This window comes from Nicotiana sylvestris, chromosome 4 (genome assembly GCF_000393655.2).
Source record: "Nicotiana sylvestris chromosome 4, ASM39365v2, whole genome shotgun sequence".
Taxonomy (NCBI): Eukaryota; Viridiplantae; Streptophyta; class Magnoliopsida; order Solanales; family Solanaceae; genus Nicotiana; species Nicotiana sylvestris.
The window spans coordinates 56839105-56860455 of record NC_091060.1 but is presented as its reverse complement, the minus strand read 5'-3'; the positions used below and the strand labels follow the sequence as shown (position 1 = coordinate 56860455).

General features: G+C 38.9%; 1 protein-coding gene across 1 annotated transcript; it reads left to right on the top strand.

Annotated features, from left to right (window-relative positions):
- Nucleotides 1-546: 546 nt before the first annotated feature.
- LOC104231017 (DExH-box ATP-dependent RNA helicase DExH12-like) lies at nt 547-18719 on the top strand. Its single transcript, XM_070172901.1, has 5 exons — nt 547-1460; nt 8314-10211; nt 14100-14235; nt 16944-17133; nt 17238-18719. The coding sequence occupies exons 1-5, from the start codon at nt 547-549 to the stop codon at nt 18717-18719; spliced, it is 4620 nt and encodes a 1539-aa protein (XP_070029002.1).
- The last annotated feature ends 2632 nt before the right edge of the window (nt 18720-21351 follow it).

Genomic DNA, 21351 nt, shown 5'->3' with positions numbered 1-21351 from the left:
AGTTCGTGTGAGTTGTGATTTTTCGCTAAAATATTTATTCGAAATGATTGGTTGTTTAATTATATGTGCACGCGCGCATGCACACACACATATCAACTAAATCTATAAAATTATTTCTAAATATCTGGTTATCATTTATAACCGCATGAAGCGTGGCAAATTCCCTAGTTAGATAAATAAAATTAGGTTTCATTACTTATAGGAGCTTACATTATCACCGTTAATTTTAAGGTAGTACATAAATCATGACATAATTTTAAATGCTTATTTGGTATCAATTTATTTGTTTCCCGTAGTTTTTTATTTTTATTTTTTATAATCCAAATCGAATTGGGATTGGGATTGAAACCGAATCCAATTCCAACTGGGATTGGGATTGAAACCGACAATGTAGGCCAATTGGGATTGGGATTGAGCTCCTCTGCCAACTAGTATATATATATATATCCTTTGTAGGAGTATTGTATTTCATCGATTGAACTCCACCCCATATATTCTCCCTCCCTGCAATTCAAATTCAAACTAGGACTAGGTGTAGGTTTTGTGATGGGCCATTTGGAAGTGTATGAATACGGAGCCAACTCAGGTGAACCTGAGTCTCTTTATAGGAAAATAGACCCCAAAACATTTGGCGATCGTGCTTACAAGGGTAGACCTGACAAGGCTGCTAGGAAGCGCGAACCACTACTTGTCTCTGATTGGCATAGGCAAAGCAAGAAGAGATGGTTACTTGAAAGTGTTCTTACTTCAACTGAGGAAGATGGTGTTTACCAGCCTAAAACCAAGCAAGCTAGGGCTGCTTATGAGGCCCTACTCAGCCTCATTCAGCAGCAACTTGGTGGCCAACCATTGAATATTGTTATTGCTGCAGCTGATGAGATATTGACTGTCTTAAAAAATGACTACTTTACTAACTCTGATAAGAAGAAAGACCTGATTGAAAACCTGTTAAATTCCGCATCAAATCAGGTGTTTGACCAGTTGGTGTCCATTGGGCGACTCATCACTGATTATCAAGGTGATGGCGATGGCGATGCACCTCTGAATGATGATGTTGGTGTAGCTGTTCAGTTTGAGGACAATGAAGAAAAAGAAGAAGAAGAAGAAGAGAGTGACCTTGATGATGAAGAGGAGGAGGACAATGATGTGCTGGATACCGACTCTTCTGGTGCTATGCCTATCATTGCTGATTATGAGATGCGTGAGGCGGATGTTGGAATGTCCTTGAATGTTCAAGACGTAGATGCTTATTGGCTTCAAATAAAGATCTCTCAAGCTTATGAGCACCATATCGATCCGCAACTGAGCCAAAAGCTTGCTGATGAGGTTCTCAAAACTCTTGCTGAAGGCGACGATCGTGAAGTAGAAACCAAGCTCCGGTTGCATCTCCAATTTGATAAGTTCACTCTCATCAAATATCTTCTGTGGAACCGGCTAAAGGTAGTATGGTGTACCTGTGAGCATTACTGTGTTAAAACAAAAAATAGAAAACAAAACTTTAGAAGAATAAAGAAATCTAGAAAACAATAAAGAATCAGAAATATTTCGAGTCCACAATTTTCTTGTGCGTCCTTAAGGAATTTTAAACCCCTCACAAGTTGCCAAGGTAATGGATTAAATCCTCCCAGGATAAAACAGAATAAACCTTCCTGCAACAGTGGCAATACAAACTGCAGGATACCAACGAACTCAAAGAACGGAGCAAAATCACACTTACGAATTTGAGAGAGAGAGACTGCGAATTAGGATGCAGTGTATTCAGAAAGAAAGAAGTTCTGGAGTATTTTTCGTGTGTAGAAAATGGATCCTTGCCTCAGAATTTATAGGCAATTATCAGAAGAGGTGTCTGGAAAAAGTGCCTTTTCAGAAGAATACGCTGCCTGCCGCAGTTCTACCGTGACCGCGGTCAAATAGGCTCTCTGAATCTGCCTGTCGCGGTTCCACCTCGACCGCGGCAGAACCGCGGTCAGATAGGCTCTCTGAATCTTCAGCAAGATTCTGGCGTATTTTCAGCAGTGACTTGGCATTTAATTAATTATTAAATAATTAAATAAATTTTGTCCAAAAAATAATCTTATCGATCGATCATTTGACAAATCCAAATCCAAATCCAAATCCAAAGCCAAAGCCGAGCCGAGCGAGCGACGATGGCGACAGCGCGAGGGTTCATTCTCTTCAACTCCTTTTAAGAGCTTTAAGAAGTGAATCTATATATAAGCACACAAATGCAGTTGTCCCTCCCCAATGAGGGACAAAGTGCAAGACAAAAGTTCACTTCTTCAAATTTTTCATTTTCCCTCCATTTTATTTCCCTCCATTTCCAATTCACATTTCTTCTACTTTAAAGCCCAATGGCTTAAAGTCCAACAATCCCCCACATGAATGGGAATGGCTGTATCAAGAAAGATCATAGATAAAAGCTATGTGATTATGCAAGTAAGGATTAATTGCATCTGGATAAGCAGGTTTCCCTTTGAACTTTCCGTAGTGAACATATGTCGGATATACTCGGTCAATCAGTAGATTTGATATCTTTGAACCGTCGAACTTTAGTGTATACCTAGACAACCATATGTCACACAACCAACCCTTAACCGTCTTTTGGTTCTCATTGTTGTGTTCGTTTTAGCCATGAACACCGCCTGGTCTCATAAGTGCGTAGAGAATTGGCCTTACAGAATTCTCCTTGAAGCGGCTTACACTTCACACTTACGTAGGTGATTCCTAAATGTGTAATCCTTTAGATTGACACTATTTGATAGATACCTCATCAAACTTTGGTAATCATTAAAGAACGTGTAAAGTTCTATCCTTGTTACTGAACATTGTCTTCATCACGAGAATGGACCAAAGATTTTATTTTGACAATGTTGAACCGGTCAATCACAACTTTGTTTGAGCTCCTTGAACCTAGATCTCGGAACATCCAAAATTCTAGGTAGAGTTACCGCCATGTTGACTTGTCCTCGGCCATAGTCCCATTCCCTTAGATGATTTCTCAACTCCCTCTCTAGTTAAGCCTTTTGTAAGCGGATCCACCACATTATCCTTTGATTTTACATAATCAATAGCGATAATTCCACTAGAAAGTAGGTATCTAACGGTGTTATGTCTTCGTCGTATATAACGAGACTTTACGTTGTACATAACACTCCCTGCTCGTCCTATGGCAGCCTCACTATCACAATGTATACAAATAGGAGCCAAAGGCTTTGGCCAGAACGGAATTTCTTCTAAGAAATTTCAAAGCCATTCAGCTTCTTCACCAGCTTTATCCAAAGCTATAAACTCTGATTCCATTGTAGAACGAGCGATACACGTCTGTTTGGAAGATTTACAAGATACTGCTCCTCCACCAACAATAAAAACATATCCACTTGTGGACTTTGTTTCTGTTGAGCCAGTTATCTAATTTGCATCACTATATCCTTCGATAACCGCAGGATATTTATTGTATTGCAAGGTGTAGTCTTGGGTATACTCCAAGTATCCCAGAACTCGTTTCATTGCCACCCAGTGATGTTTGTTGGGATTACTTGTGAATCGACTAAGTTTACTTATTGCACAAGCTATATCAGGTCGTGTACAGTTCATGATGTACATTAAGCTTCCCAACACACGAGCATACTCCAATTGAGACGTACTTTCACCTTTATTCTTTATAAGATGATGGTTTAAGTCAATTGGAGTTCTTGCACTTCTAAATTCCAAGTGTTTGAATTTTTCCAGTACCATTTTCACGTAATGTGACTGAGACAAAGCTAGACCTTGAGGAGTCCTCTGGATTTTAATTCCTAGAATTACATCGGCAACTCCTAAGTCTTTCATATCAAACTTACTAGCAAGCATACGTTTAGTAGCTTGAATGTCGGCAATGTCTTTGCTCATTATTAGCATATCATCAACATATAAGCAAACAATGACTATATGATTTGGAACGTTCTTAATGTAAACACATTTATCACATTCATTAATCTTAAAACCATTTGACAACATTGTTTGGTCAAATTTCGCATGTCATTGCTTGGGTGATTGTTTTAGTCCATAAAGGGACTTGACAAGTCTACACACCTTCTTTTCTTTTCCCGGAACCACAAACCCTTCAGGTTGGTTCATGTAAATTTCTTCCTCAAGATCACCATTTAAGAATGATGTTTTTACATCCACTTGATGGATTTGAAGACCATACAAGGCGGCTAACACTATTAGCATCCGAATGGATGTAATTCTTGTTACCTGCGAGTATGTGTCAAAATAGTCAAGAGCTTCTCATTGTCTAAATCCTTTGACAACAAGTCTTGCCTTGTATTTGTCAATAGTACCATCGTCCTTCATTTTCTTCTTGAAAATCCATTTAGAACCCAACGTTTTGTTACCTGGAGGAAGATCAACCAATTCCCAGGTATGGTTGCTCAATATGGATTCTATTTCACTATTGACAGCTTCTTTCCAATATTGTGCTTCTGAGGAAGACATTGCTTCCTTGAAGGTACGAGGCTCATTTTCTAACAGAAAAGTCAGAAAATCTGGACCGAATGAAGTAGATATCCTTTGACGTTTACTTCTTCTTGGATTTTCTTCATTAGGCATACCATCTGTTATTTCCTCCCGAGGTCGTTTTGACTTTTGGCAGGTCACTTCACTTTCCTTTTTATACGGATAAATAGTTTCAAAGAATTCAGCATTATCTGATTCTATTATCGTATTAATGTGAATCTCAGGATTTTCTGATTTATGAACCAGAAAACGATATGCCTTGCTATTGGTTACATATCCAATAAACACACAATCAACCGTTTTTGGACCTATCTTAACCCTTTTAGGTTTAGGAACTTGTACCTTAGCTAAACACCCCCACACTTTGAAGTATTTCAAGCTAGGCTTCCTTCCTTTCCACTTTTCATAAGGAATGGACTGTGTTTTACTATGAGGTACACGGTTGATTATCCGGTTAGCTGTAAGTATAGCTTCCCCCACAAGTTCTGTGGTAAGCCAGAACTTATTAGTAATGCATTCATCATCTCCTTCAACGTTCGATTCTTCCTCTCCGCAATTCCATTAGATTGTGGAGAGTAAGGGGCAGTTGTTTGGTGAATAATGCCATTTTCCAAACAAATTTCTTCAAAAGGAGATTCATATTCGCCACCCCTATCACTTCTTATCATTTTGATCTTTTTGTTTAGTTGTGTTTCAACTTCACTCTTGTATTGCTTGAAAGCATCAATTGTCTCATCTTTACTATTAAGTAAATAAATATAGCAGTATCTCGTGCTACCGTCAATAAAAGTAATAAAATACTTTTTCCCACCGCGAGATGGTGTTGACTTCATGTCGCAAATATCTGTGTGAATTAAGTCTAAAGGACTTGAATTCCTTTCAACGGACTTATAAGGATGCTTAGCATACTTTGATTCCACACATATTTGACATTTGGAATTAATGCAATCAAATTTTGGCAATACTTCTAGATTTATCATCTTCCGCAATGTTTTGAAGTTTACGTGACCTAAACGCGAATGCCATAAAGTGTTTGACTCAAGTAAATAAGAAGAAACATTCACTTTATTGATAGGAACTGCTATTACATTTAGCTTAAAAAGGCCCTCATTTAGGTAACCTTTTCCTGCATATACACCGTTCTTACTTAGTACAACACTATTAGAAACAAAAATACATTTGAATCCATTCTTGACAAGAAGTGAGGTAGACACAAGATTCTTGCGAATTTCTGGAACATGGAGGACTTGGTTTAGAGTCACTATTTTTCCCGACGTCATCTTCAAAGCAATCTTGCCAACTCCTTCATTTTGGCCATAGATGAATTTCCCATGAAGATTGTCTCGTCGGGTCCTGCGGGGGCATAAGAAGAAAATAACTCCTTGTTAGCACAAACATGGCAGGTGGCTCCAGAATCTATCCACCATTCTTTTGGATTTCCTACCAAGTTGCATTTAGACAACATGGCACATAAGTCCTCCATTTCATCTTCAACCATGTTAGCTTGATTCTTTTTCTTCTTATCATTCTTTGGCGCACGACAATCCACGACCTTATGCCCAGATTTTTCACAGTTGTGGCAATTACCCTTGAACTTTTTCTTGCTTGGGTAATTCTTTGGTCCAGAAGCCTTCTTCCTCTTCTTATTTTGTGGCGCCTCCTCAACAACATTTTCCCCCATTATTGTCGAGTTTCCACGTGACTTCTTTTCAGCATTTTTGTTGTCTTCTTCTATCCTCAAACGAACAATCAAGTCTTCTAGTGTCATCTCCTTCCGCTTGTGTTTAAGATAGTTCTTAAAATCCTTCCACAACGGAGGTAACTTCTCAATGAAAGCAACGACTTGAAAGGCCTCATTTATGACCATATCTTCAATAACAAATTCATAATTAATAATAAGATAAATCTTATTAATAAAATTATTGATTCGGGTCATACCTTCAGCAAAGAGGTCATGCACAATGACTTGTAATTCTTGGACTTGAGTTATGACTGACCTAGTGTCAATCATCTTGAAATCCAAAAACCTTGCAGCCACGAACTTCTTAAGTCCGGCATCCTCAGTCTTGTACTTCTTCTCAAGCGCATTCCATAATGCTTTTGAAGTTTCCATGACACTATAGACATTGTACAAGCCATCTTCCAAACAACTCAATATGTAGTTTTTGCACAAGAAATCAGAATGTTTCCATGCTTCAGTTACAACAAGTCGTTCATCATCCGGAGTATTTTCAGCCATGACCGGAGGATCCTCCTTGATGAAACGTTGCAAACTCAACGTAGTAAGATAGAAGAGCATCTTCATTTGCCAGCGTTTGAAGTCAATACCGGAAAACTTTTCGAGTTTTCTGCCAGTGCCATAGCATGAGCAGGAGTAGAACAGCTTGACGAAGCAGCAACACTCATAACAGTAGCACCCGTTCCCGCAATACTTCCATTAGTTTGGTTTTCATTCGTCATATTTCTGTAAAGTTGAAAACAATACAGAACTTATTAAATCAGTGAAGTTTTGATATCTTCAAACTGAATACCAAACCAAACATACAACACGTAACAATGGTGAAGTTTTTATATACTTCAAACCCGTACGTTTATTATTCCGGCAAAGTTTTTTTTATGTATTTTAAACCGGACAGAAACAATTATAGGAGTAGAAAGCAACAAGGCTTTAGTCTCCAACAGAGTATATAGAAAACAGTTTAATAATTAACACAGAAATGTTAGTAATTGTAAAATTCCTTAAGCTTGTAAGCGTTACTGTGTTAAAACAAAAAACAGAAAACAAAACTGTTAGAAGAATAAAGAAATCTAGAAAACAATAAAGAATCAGAAATATTCCGAGTCCACAATTTTCTTATGTGTCCTTAAGGAATTTTAACCCCCTCACAAGTTGCCAAGGTAATGGATTAAATCCTCCCAGGATAAAACGGAATAAACCTTCCTGCAACAGTGGCAATACAAACTGCAGGATACCAACGAACTCAAAGAACGGAGCAAAATCACACTTACGAATTTGAGAGAGAGACTGCGAATTAGGATGTAGTGTATTCAGAAAGAAAGAAGTTCTAGAGTGTTTTTCGTGTGTAGAAAATGGAGCCTTGCCTCAGAATTTATAGGCAATTATCAGAAGAGGTGTCTGGAAAAAGTGTCTTTTCAGAAGAATACGCTGCCTGCCGCGGTTCTACCGCGACCGCGGCATAACCGCGGTCAAATAGGCTCTCTGAATCTGCCTGCCGCAGTTCCACCGCGACCGCGGCAGAACCGCGGTCAGGTAGGCTCTCTGAATCTTCAGCAAGATTCTGGCGTATTTTCAGCAGTGACTTGGCATTTAATTAATTATTAAATAATTAAATAAATTTTGTCCAAAAAATAATCTTATCGATCTCTCTGAATCTGCCTGCCGCGGTTACACAGCGACCGCGGCTGATAGGATCTCTGAATCTTCAGCAAGATTCTGGCGTATTTTCAGCAGTGACTTGACATTTAATTAATTATTAAATAATTAAATAAATTTTGTCCAAAAAATAATCTTATCGATCGTTTGACAAATCCAAATCCAAATCCAAATCCAAAGCCGAGCAGAGTGAGCGACGACGACGACGACGCGAGGGTTCATTCTCTTCAACTCCTTTTAAGAGCTTTAAGAAGTGATTCTATATATAAGCACACAAATATGGTTGTCCCTCACCAATGAGGGACAAAGTGCAAGACAAAAGTTCACTTCTTCAAATTTTTCATTTTCCCTCCATTTTATTTTCCTCCATTTCCAATTCACACTTCTTCTGCTTTAAAGCCCAATGGCTTAAAGTCCAACAGTACCCGTCTTGCACGGGCTGAAGACCAAGCGAAAAGGAAGGAAATTGAACAAGAGATGTTGCGGTTGGGGCCAGATCATGCCGCGGTACTAGAGCTGTTGTATGCTACTAGGGCTACTGCAAAAGAGAGGCAGCTGCAGAAAAACATTAGGGAAGAGGCTCGGCATCTCAAAGATGGTGACAGAGATAATGATAATGCTTGGTTAATGGGGCAACGCCAGCTGCTTGATCTTGACAGCCTTGCATTTCATCAAGGTAGTCTGTCGATGGCAAATGCAAAATGCGAGCTTCCACTGGGGTCTTATAGGAATCATAAGAAGGGGTACGAGGAAGTTCACGTGCCAGCACTGAAGCCAAAGCCACTAGTCCCTGGAGAAGAGCTTGTGAAGATGTCCTCCATTCCAGTGAGGGCTCAACCAGCGTTCAGTGGGGTGACCCAATTGAATAGGGTTCAGAGTAAAGTATATGAGACTGCCCTCTTTTCCCCAGAGAACATCTTGCTCTGTGCTCCAACAGGTGCTGGGAAGACCAATGTAGCTATGCTCACTATACTTCAGCAAATCGCTCTAAACCGCAACTTAGATGGATCATTCAACCACACCAATTATAAGATTGTGTATGTGGCACCTATGAAAGCCCTTGTTTCTGAAGTGGTTGGCAATCTCTCCAAGCGTTTGGAACATTACGGTGTCAAGGTGAAAGAATTGAGCGGTGATCAAACATTAACTCGTCAACAGATTGAAGAGACTCAAATTATTGTGACTACCCCTGAGAAGTGGGATATTATCACCAGAAAGTCAGGCGATCGCACCTATATGCAGCTTGTTAAACTTGTTATTATTGATGAGATACATCTCCTGCATGACAATCGAGGTCCTGTCTTGGAGAGTATCATTGCAAGAACTATCAGACAGATTGAAATCACAAAAGAGCATATTCGGCTTGTTGGATTGTCAGCAACTCTTCCAAATTATCAGGATGTGGCGTTGTTTTTGCGAGTTGATCTGAATAAAGGACTCTTCCATTTTGACAATAGCTATAGACCTGTACCGTTGGCACAACAGTATATTGGAATAACTGTTAAGAAGCCACTGCAGAGGTTCCAGTTGATGAATGATATTTGCTATGAGAAGGTGATTAGTGTTGCAGGAAAGCATCAGGTGCTTATCTTTGTTCATTCTAGGAAGGAAACAACTAAAACAGCTCGAGCAATCCGGCATGCTGCACTTGGTAATGACACCCTTACTAAGTTTTTGAAGGAGGATGGTTTAACTCGGGAAATTTTACAGTCTCAAACTGAGCTTATCAAGAGCAATGGTCTCAAAGATCTTTTACCATATGGTTTTGCAATTCACCATGCGGGATTGGTCAGAACTGATCGGCAGCTTGTGGAGGAGCTTTTTGCTGATGGACATGTGCGAGTGCTGGTCTCAACTGCAACTTTAGCATGGGGTGTAAATTTACTTGTACATACTGTCATTATAAAAGGTACCAAGATTTACAATCCTGAAAAAGGAGCATGGACTGAACTCAGTCCTCTTGATGTTATGCAAATGCTTGGCCGTGCTGGAAGGCCTCAATATGATACTTATGGTGAAGGAATCATCATAACTGGACACAGTGAACTGCAATATTATCTTTCTTTGATGAATCAACAGCTTCCTATTGAAAGTCAGTTTATATCCAAGTTGGCTAATCAATTGAATGCAGAGATTGTTCTTGGGACAGTACAGAATGTCAAAGAGGCATGCAAGTGGCTCCTATATACTTACCTCTATGTTCGCATGGTACAGAATCCCACACTTTATGGTCTAGCTGCGGATGCCCTCGAAACTGATTATGCTTTGGAGGGAAGGCGTGCTGACTTGGTTTATTCTGCTGCTACGTTGCTGGACAAGAGTAACTGTTGAGTTTCTTTTTAATATGGAAAGGTATTAAAAAGAGGATGAATGGGAAATGGAGGAAAATGAAAATTTTGAGTAAAATTTTAAGTTTTACCTATCTTTTTAATGAGACATTGTCTCTCATTGGTAGAGGAAAAGGAGTTTGGTGGGTTTATATACAAATGCACTTCATGTAGCTCTTAAAGAGTTAGGAAGAAGGCAAGCCTCGCGCCGTCGTTGTCGCTCGGCCGGCTCGGCTTCGGCTACGACTACGGCTTCGGCTTCGGATTCGGATTTGGTCAAATGATTGATTGATTAATTTTTTGGACCAAATTTATTTGTTAATAGTGAATATTAACGTAATATTATCCGTGTTTGTAACGGATGTTTTCCAATCCGTGAATATTAATGAGCAAGTGCTCATTCCACCATGAGTAGTGCTCCAGCCACCATTGCCATATTGATTGCTCCATTAGTAAACAGCCTGGTGCTCTGTCCACCATGGCCAAGTGCTCCACTTCATGAGTGGCAGCGGGTCCATTTTTAGCAGCTAATTGCACTATAAATAGAGGGTGCAAGCAGCCTGTTGAAGACACACTGAAAACTTGAGAGCAATTGATCTTCTCTTCACCGAAAACTCAACGTTAGCTATACTTTGCACTCCTTCCTCTCAGATTTTCCATACGAATTTCTGACTTCTCCTCCCTTGTTTTGCATTGTTTTTAAACTACTAAGAAAGCAACAGTAAGTGTGCTGCCGAACTTTGTGTTCGCTGAAACATTGGGGTTTGAAGTACCGCTACACCAGTGTATAATTCGTTCTATCCTGGGAGGAAATAATCCATAACCTTGGGTACTAGGAGGGGATTAAATTCCTTAAGGAAACACTGTGAATTCAGTGGGCTCGAATTAATTTGTGTTTCATTTATATCATTTATATTTACGTTAATAAGCTAACGTTTTAATTTCCATAATCATTATTTTACAAATACAGGAGGAACAACAAGCTTAAGGAATTTAGAAATTTTAATTTCTGTATTTGTGTTATTCTTATTATTCTGGAAACTTAAAACCTTTATGGTTTTGTGTACTCCCATTTGGAGAGTAAAGCCTTCGTGGCATTTTGTTGGAGATTAAAATCTACGTGATTTTTCACTCCAGTTTTAAACGTTTATTAAATGTTTGTTTGTGTCATTTTTTTTCAGAAAAAAAAATGACGAATGACGGAAATCAAGCTGTTCCGATGATGACTGCCAACGCATCGACAAGTCGAACTCCGGCGTTGGCACCGGCAGAGAAACCCGAAAAATTTTCTGGGATGGATTTCAAGCGCTGGCAGAAGAAGATGTTCTTCTACTTGACTACGTTATGTCTACAGAAGTTCATCAAAGAAGATGTTCCTGATCTTCCAGATGAAACTCCAAAGAATGAAAGCTTTCTCGTGATTGAGGCGTGGAAGCATTCTGACTTGTGCAGGAATTATATTTTTAGCGAACTGGAGGATAATGTGTATAATGTATACAGTGGCGTGGAGACGTCAAAAGAATTGTGGAATGCGCTTGAAAAGAAATACAAAACTGAAGATGCCGGGATGAAGAAATTCGTCGCTGCAAAATTTTTGGACGACAAAATGGTAGATAGCAAGTCTGTTATTACCCAAGTCTAGGAATTGCAAGTGATTATTCATGATCTACTTACTGAAGGTATATTTCAAATGAATACTGTTGTTGAAAGTAAATTTTTTAGTAATTTTACTAACGGAATTTTCATTGAAGGTCTTGTCATCAATGAAGCATTCCAAGTAGCAGCAATAATTGAGAAGTTGCCTCCATTGTGGAAGGACTTCAAAAATTATTTGAAACATAAACGAAAGGAGATGTCCCTTGAAGATCTCATTGTTCGATTGAGAATCGAAGAGGACAATAAAGCTGCTGAAAGGAGAGGCCGTGGAAATTCAACAATAATGGGAGCAAATATTGTTGAAGATAACAAAAAGAGAAAGAAGGCTTCTGGTCCGAAATACAACCCAAGCAAGAAGCGGTTCAGTGGAAACTGCTACAACTGTGGGAAAACCGGACACAAATCTATGGAGTGTCGTGCTCGGAAGAAAGACAAGCAAAGGGGTCAAGCAAACATGGTAGAAAAGCATGATGATGTTGATGACTTGTGCGCCATGCTTTCTGAATGCAACCTGGTAGGAAACCCAAAGGAGTGGTGGATTGATTCTGGAGCCACTCGCCATGTTTGTGCTGTGAGGGAAGCATTTTCTACATATGCTTCTGCTGGACCCGAAGAGACGCTCTCTATGGGAAATGCTGCTACAACAAAAATTGAAGGATACGGTAAGATATTTCTCAAGATGACTTCTGGCAAGGTCATGACTTTGAACAACGTCCTTCATGTTTCCGAGATTAGGAAGAACTTAGTCTCTACTGGACTTCTTGTAAAGCACGGTTTCAAGTGCGTTTTTGTATCTGACAAGATAGTGATTGGTAAGAATGAAATGTTTGTAGGAAAAGGTTACCTTACTGAGGGCCTTTTCAAGCTGAATGTAATAGTTGTTGAAACTAATAATAAAACTTCAGCTTCTTCTTACTTACTTGAGTCAAATGATTTATGGCATGTACGTTTAGGTCATGTCAATTATAAAACCTTGCGAAAAATGATAAACTTGGAAGTATTGCCTAAGTTTGAATGCGAAAAATCAAAATGTCAAATATGTGTGGAATCTAAGTATGTTAAACATCCTTATAAGTCGGTTGAAAGGAATTCAAATCCTTTAGACTTAATTCACACAGATATTTGTGACATGAAGTCAATACCATCTCGCGGTGGAAAGAAGTATTTCATAACTTTTATTGACGATAGTACTCGATATTGCTATGTTTACTTACTTAATAGTAAAGATGAAGCAATAGACGCATTCAAGCAATACAAAAATGAAGTTGAAACACAGCTTAACAAGAAAATCAAAATGATAAGAAGTGATAGGGGTGGTGAATATGAAACTCCTTTTGAACAAATATATTTAGAATATGGAATTATTCATCAAACAACAGCCCCTTACACGCCCCAATCCAATGGGATTAAGGAAAGAAAGAATCGTTCATTAAAAGAGATGATGAACACATTGTTGATAAGTTCTGGTTTGCCACAGAACTTGTGGGGGGAAGCCATTCTTACGGCTAACCGAATACTAAATCGAGTACCCCATAGCAAAACACAATCCATTCCATATGAAAAATGGAAAAGGAAGGAAGCCCAACTTAAATTATTTTAAAGTGGGGGGTGTTTAGCAAAAGTGCAAGTTCATAAACCCAAAAGGGTAAAAATAGGACCGAAAACAGTTGATTGCGTTTTCATTGGATATGCGACCAATAGTAAAGCATATCAATTTCTGGTTCATAAATAAAAAAATCCTGACATTCATAACAATACGGTTATAGAATCAGATAATGCTGAGTTCTTTGAATATATATATCCATATAAAAAGGAATGCGAGTCGATTGGTGAAGGATCTAAACGACCTCGGGAAGAAACAAAAGAAAGTACATTTAATCAGGGGGATCCAAGATGCAGTAAACGTCAAAGAACGTCTACTTCGTTTGGACCAGATTTTGTGACTTTCTTATTGGAAAATGAGTCTCGAACATTTAAAGAAGCTATGTCTTCTTCGGAATCATTGTTCTGGAAAGAGGCAGTCTATAGTGAAATAAAATCCATTTTGAACAACCATACATGGGAATTGGTTGATCTTCCTCCTGGAAATAAACCTTTGGGTTCTAAATGGATTTTTAAGAGAAAAATGAAAGATGATGGTACTATTGATAAATTTAAGGCAAGATTTGTTGTCAAAGGGTATAGACAACGAGAAGGTCTTGACTACTTTGATACATACTCCCCAGTTACAAGGATTATGTCCATACGGATGTTAGTAGCATTGGCTGCAGTGTATGGTCTTAAAATTCATCAAATGAATGTTAAAATGACCTTCTTAAATGGAGAGTTGGAGGAAGAAATTTACATGGAACAACCTGAAGGGTTTGTGGTTCCAGGTAAAGAAAATAAGGTATGTAGACTTGTTAAGTCCCTTTACGGACTAAAACAAGTACCCAAACAATGACATGCGAAATTTGACCAAACAATGTTGTCAAATGGTTTTAAGATAAATGAATGTGATAAATGTGTGTACATTAAAAATGTTCCAAATCACATAGTCATTGTTTGCCTATATGTGGATGATATGCTGATAATGAGTAATAACATTGCCAACATAAATGCTACTAAGCGTATGCTAACTAGCAAGTTTGATATGAAGGACTTGGGAATTGCAGATTTAATTCTGGGGATTAAGATCCAAAAGACTCCTCAAGGCCTGGCATTGTCACAATCTCATTATATTAAGACAGTACTTGAAAAATTCAAGCACTTGGGCTTTAAAGTTGCAAAGACTCCAATTGACGTGAATCTTGCACTAGCAAAGAACAAAGGCCAAAGCATATCACAATTGGATTATGCTCGTGTGTTGGGATGCTTAATGTACATCATGAATTGTACACGACCAGATATAGCTTGTGCTATAAGTAAACTAAGTCGATACACGAGCAATCCAGGTCAATCTCACTGGATGGCAATGAAACGAGTTTTGGGATACTTAGAACATACCCAAAACTTTGATTTGCACTACAGTAAATATCCTGCGGTGATTGAAGGATATTGTGATGCAAATTGGATCACCGGTTCAACTGATTCGAAGTCCACAAGTGGATATGTATTCACTATTGGTGGAGGAGCGATATCTTGGAAGTCCTCCAAATAAACTTGTATTGCCCGCTCTACAATGGAGGCTGAGTTCATAGCCTTAGATAAAGCCGGTGAAGAAGCTGAATGGCTCCGGAATTTCTTGGAAGACATTCCATTTTGGCCCAAACCGTTGGCACCAATATGCATACACTGTGATAGCCAAGCGGCAATTGGAAGGGCTGGGAGCGTTATGTATAACGGTAAATCTCGTCATATACGACGAAGACATAAAACCGTTAGGCAACTTCTCTCTAGAGGAATTATCACGATTGACTATGTAAAGTCAAGTGATAATGTGTCGGATCCACTTACAAAAGGCCTAACTAGAGAGGTAGTTGAGAAATCATCGAGGGGAATGGGACTATGGCCGAGAACAAGTCATTGTGGCGGTAACTCTACCTAGAAGACTGGAGATCCCAAGATCTAGGTTCAAGGAGATCAAACAAAGTCATTAATGACGGTTCAACATTGTCAACAAAATTTGTTTTAGTCCATTCTCGTGATGAGACAATGTTCAGTACCAAGGATAAAGCATTAAGGCTTTTTAATGATTTCTAAATTTGATACAGGGTATATCAAATAGTGTATCTATGAGATGACACGTTTAGGAATCACCTATGTATGTGTGAAGTGTTAGCCGCTTCAAGGAGAATTTTGCAAGGCCAATTCTCTACGCACTTATGAAACCAGGCAGTGTTCATGGCTGAAACGAACACAACAATGAGAACCAAAGACGGTTAAGGGATTGATTGTGTGACTTATGGTTGTCTAGGTATACACTAAAGTTCGACGGTTCAAAGATATCAAATCTACCGATTGACCGAGTATATCCGACATAAGTTCACTACGGAAAGTTCAAAGGGAAACCTACTTATCCAGATGCAATTAATCCTTGCTTGCAAATCACACAAGTCTTCATGCATACTTCCGTGATATAGCCATTCCCCATTCATGTGAGGGATTGTTGAGTTTCTTTTTAATATGGAAAGATATTAAAAAGAGTATGAATGGAAAATGGAGGGAAATGAAAATTTTGAGTAAAATTTTAAGTTTCCCTCTCTTTTTAATGAGACATTATCCCTCATTGGTAGAGGAAAAGGAGTTTGGTGGGTTTATATACAAATGAACTTCATGTAGCTCTTAAAGAGTTAGGAAGAAGGCAAGCCTCGCGCCGTCGTCGCTCGCTCGCTCGCTCGGCTCGACTTCGGCTACGGCTACGGCTACGGCTTCGGCTTCGGCTTCGGATTTGGATTTGGATTTGGATTAGGATTTGGATTTGGTCAAATGATCGATTGATTGATTAATTTTTTGGACCAAATTTATTTGTTAATAGTGAATATTAACGTAATATTATCCGTGTTTGTAACGGATGTTTTCCAATCCGTGAATATTAATGAGCAAGTGCTCATTCCACCATGAGTAGTGCTCCAGCCACCATTGCCATATTGATTGCTCCATTAGTAAACAGCCTGGTGCTCTGTCCACCATGGCCAAGTGCTCCACTTCATGAGTGGCAGCGGGTCCATTTTTAGCAGCTAATTGCACTATAAATAGAGGGTGCAAGCAGCCTGTTGAAGACACACTGAAAACTTGAGAGCAATTGATCTTCTCTTCACCGATAACTCAACGTTAGCTATACTTTGCACTCCTTCCTCTCAGATTTTCCATACGACTTTCTGACTTCTCCTCCCTTGTTCTGCATTTTTTTAAACTACTAAGAAAGCAACAGTAAGTGTGATTTGCTGCCGAACTTTGTGTTCGCTGAAACATTGGGGTTTGAAGTACCGCTACACCAGTGTATAATTCGTTCTATCCTGGATTAAATTCCTTAAGGAAACACTGTGAATTCAGTGGGGTCGAATTAATTTGTGTTTCATTTGTATCATTTATATTTACGTTAATAAGCTAACGTTTTAATTTCCATAATCATTATTTTACAAATACAGGAGGAACAACATTAACTTGGTTAAGTATGATAAGAGAAGTGGATATTTCCAGGTGACTGACCTGGGGCGCATTGCGAGCTATTATTACATAACTCATGGGACAATTTCCACGTACAATGAGCATTTGAAGCCCATCACGGGTGATATTGAACTTTGTAGGCTTTTCTCTCTTAGTGAGGAATTCAAATATGTAACAATCAGACAAGATGAGAAAATAGAATTGGCAAAGCTTCTAGATCGTGTCCCTATTCCGATCGTGTCCCTATTCCGATAAAAGAGAGTCTTGAGGATCAGGAAATAGTGAAGACATTGTTTGAAACTGGATGGATTCAAGTATGTGTGATGAACAGTACAATGTGTTGGGAAGTACCACTATCTGCCCATTTGGTGGTGGTGACGGGAACACAGTACTATGACGGTAGGGAAAATATGCACACTGATTATCCAGTTACTGATTTGTTGAAGATGATGGGTCATGCCAGTCGACCTCTTGTAGATAGCTGTGGGAAGTGTGTCATCCTTTGCCATGAACCACGCAAGGACTACTACAAGAAGTTCATGTATGATGCATTCCCAGTTGAAAGCCATCTGCAACACTATCTCCATGACAATTTGATTGCTGAGGTGGTCGTGGGAGTTATTCAGAACAAGCAGGATGCGGTGGATTACCTAACATGGACCTTCATGTATAGAAGGCTGACACAGAATCCAAACTACTACAATCTGCAGGGTGTTAGTCACAGGCATCTGTCGGACCACCTCTCAGAGCTGGTGGAGAATGCTATCAGTGACTTGGAGGCAAGCAAATGCCTTGCTGTTGAGGATGACGTTTTGCTTTCACCTCTGAACCTTGGCATGATAGCGTCATACTATTATATCAGTCACACGGCAATAGAGCGATTTAGCTCTTCCCTGACCTCCAAAACGAAATTGAAGGGCTTATTGGAAATATTGGCTTCAGCGTCGGAGTATGAACGGTTGCCGATAAGACTAGGTGAAGAGGAGTTGACAAGAAGGTTGATTATTCACCAGCGTTTCTCCTTTGAGAATCCGAAATACACAGATCCTCACGCCAAGGCTAATGCTCTTTTACAAGCCCATTTCTCTAGGCAAGTGGTGGGTGGAAATCTTGCTTCTGACCAGCAAGAGGTGCTTCTTTCTGCTATTAGGCTGCTTCAAGCAATGGTTGATGTTATTTCCAGTAACAAATGGCTTAGTCTAGCACTTCTAGCAATGGAGGTTAGCCAGATGGTGACACGGGGAACGTGGGAACGTGACTCGATGCTTCTTCAGGTTCCACATTTTACAAATGAATTGGCTAAGAAGTGCCAAGAAAATCCAGGAAAGAGTATAGAGACAGTGTTGGATTTAGTGGAGATGGAAGATGACGAGAGGCGTGAGCTCTTGCAAATGTCGGACTTACAGCTTATGGATGTTGCCCGGTTTTGTAATCGGTTTCCAAACATTGATTTGACATATGATGTGTTGAACCGTGATAATGTGAGTGCTGGAGACAATGTGAGTGTGCAGGTAACCCTTGAGCGAGATCTTGAGGGTGGAACAGAGGTTGGACCTGTTTTTGCACCTAGATATCCCACAACCAATGAAGAAGGATGGTGGCTTGTTGTCGGCGGTACAAAGAGCGACCAACTGCTGGCCATTAAGAGAATTACCCTGCAAAGGAAGTCCAGTGTCAAGCTCAATCCGGTGTTCCATGAGAAAACAAAACACATTGAGATTGATCGTCACTTTGTCAGAGAAAAGATACTCTCATGAGATATTGCTACAAAGTTTGTGAAGTCGAATAATCAGCTTGCAGATATTTCACCACGTCTCTCACTGGTCCTCGTATTAGTTACATAAGTAACAAGCTCGCTACATATGTTTTGTATGCACGGGCTTGAGGGGAAGTGTTAGATAGTTATGTAAATAACGCTAGTCCCATATGGAATAGGAGTAGAATAAGTATTGTGTAAAAGTTATAAATAGAGCTATTGTAAAACACTTGATAGGTGATATCAATAATATATTTTTTTTCTCCCGTACCATTCTCACATGATCAAAGTACCAATAACTAATACCTATATTACGAGTTAGAAATAGAACATAACATCCAAAATCCTCTATAGCCAATCTGCTCTATTAACAATTTTGCATTGAGGTGATTCAAATAATTAAACTATTCTGCATTAACCACCATAACCCACCTCCTTTTTCTTGTTGTTTTTCCCCATATTACTTGTTGGCGGATAAAATACAAAATACCTCTGTGTTCTGTTATTTGCAAAATTAAACGAACAGCACTCACAAACAGTTTTGAACACCTTGCATTTTAACTCTTTACATGTGAGTGCGATAATAAGTAGAAGCATAATTTCCAAGCTTAAAAAGACTAATAGTGGTTAAACTAATTGCATAATCTCACTTCTCTCTTCTCTGAATGGAATACTCTCTAGGGTTAACTATTATAAATCCGTAAAAAAATTCCATAAAGGTATTGCGAAAAGATAAATTTGAAAATTTTCCACAAAGGTATTGTCAAAATTATAAGTTTGACAACTTTTCGTACACATTTCACAAATAATGCTATATTTTAGTGGCAGCTATGATTATTTTTCACTTCTAGCTTGTTCATAGGCGACACAACAGATGTTCAAGTTAGAGGAAATTGGTTCTGCTGAACTGTGAAATTACCACATACTGTACATTCAAAAAGGAAAAAGGATCAGCAAATTTGGGGTAAAGTGATAGTACTACTTCAAGCTCAGAATTAAGGTTTCTCATCACTCTTAGGGGTCGTTTGGTACATAGAACAAGAATAATAATCCCAGGATAAAGTTTGGAAGAACTTTATCCCATATTTGGTTTGAGATATTAGCTAATCCCGGAATAACCTTTACTCTAAAATGGTGGGATTAGTTCCCATATAGAAGGTGGGATAACTAATCTCATGGGATATCCCACCCATGTCCCATCATTGTACCAAATGACCCTAAAGTAACATGTTTGTTCTAGTTGCAAAGGAACCATATTTTACTCCAAACCTATCATTTTAGTTAACATCATATAACCCATCGATTCAGTAAGTGCCTATTTTAATTATCCTTCCTAGACAAGAGAAGGCTAAGGTTATCTGTTTCACCACACCCCTAAGAGGTCCCTAAGAAAGGTATGCATTTACGTCTTGGAATAATGAATACCATCACAAGAATGAAGGATCTAATAAGACTTAGTACCTGATCTGGTAGGAGTTATGAAAAGCTGAAATTAACTTTCAGCTGAACGACAAGCTTGATATCATCAGAGTCAATGGCAATCTTCCCTGCACGTATGAGTAGACTTGAGCATCCGTCAGTAAATCAATTACATATTGATGCTGCAGTTCTAAAACTTATGCACAACTCGAGGTTCATAGTCACCAACACCCATTGATTTTAGCAATGTTTTGACAACCTTTGCATCCCTTGGCAAGTCCTCTTCTCCACCTTCACAGTCATTGTTTTCAAAGTTCAACCTTACACAGAGCCAAAATTCACCTTCAGATCGTTTAGTGCCAAGTCCAACAAAGAATTGCAGAAACTACATCTCTCTACTGCAGATTCAGGAATCTAGTTCACAAATGGCCCCAATCGTGCTACTAATAATTTTTTTTTGAAAAGGTGACGTTTGTATATAAATAATAAGACTACATAGAATCTGTGGAGTCATCCATAATTACAAGGTGAAGCGTAGGAGAAGCTCTCCTAATCCTTTTTCTTCTCATAAGGATTCTAATACATCAAAAATAGATTCACGGTTTTCTAAGTATTCTCCTTTACACCAAAAGTAAAAAAGAACTAAACAATTCATTTTCATCTTTTAGACATTACTGGATCTATCTTCAAAGCATCTTCGGTTTCTTTCTTTCCAAATTGTCCACCAAATGCAAGCAGGGACAATCTTCCATCTCTCTATGACCGGGAAGGTTTCCTTCTATGTTCCAGCAAGCTAGAACTTCAATAATTCTTCTTGGCATAACCCACAAAAATCCCCTCAAGTTGATGAACATCCTCCATAGGTTTGAAGTAACCCTACAGTGCAAAAAAAGATGACTGATTGTCTCTGCCTCCTCTCCACATAAGTAGCATCTAGAACAAAGTGGGTATCCTCTCTTGATCAAGTTATCCTGGGTTAGAACTGCCTCCTTTGTCAACAGCCATGTAAAGCAGGCCACTTTATAAGGAATTTTAACCTTCCAAATCAATTTTCATGGCCAATAACCAACCTTATTATTTGAAATATTGAATTCCTTATATGCTGCTTTGACGGAGAACTTTCCTTTGATATTCCCTTGCCATGTAACACCATCTTCAGCATTGGAGGTCCCTTTGAATTGTTCTAAGATCTTGTAGAAATTTGATATCCGATC

What these genes read in the sequence shown, in the direction of transcription:
- LOC104231017 (XM_070172901.1), top strand. Translation starts at nt 547, where the DNA reads ATGGGCCATTTGGAAGTGTATGAATACGGAGCCAACTCAGGTGAACCT. An exon ending in GTAGTATGGTGTACCTGTGA is followed by an intron (nt 1,461 to 8,313) that starts GCATTACTGTGT and finishes AAAGTCCAACAG; the next exon opens with TACCCGTCTTGCACGGGCTG. An exon ending in TTAGTGAGGAATTCAAATAT is followed by an intron (nt 17,134 to 17,237) that starts GTAACAATCAGA and finishes CTTGAGGATCAG; the next exon opens with GAAATAGTGAAGACATTGTT.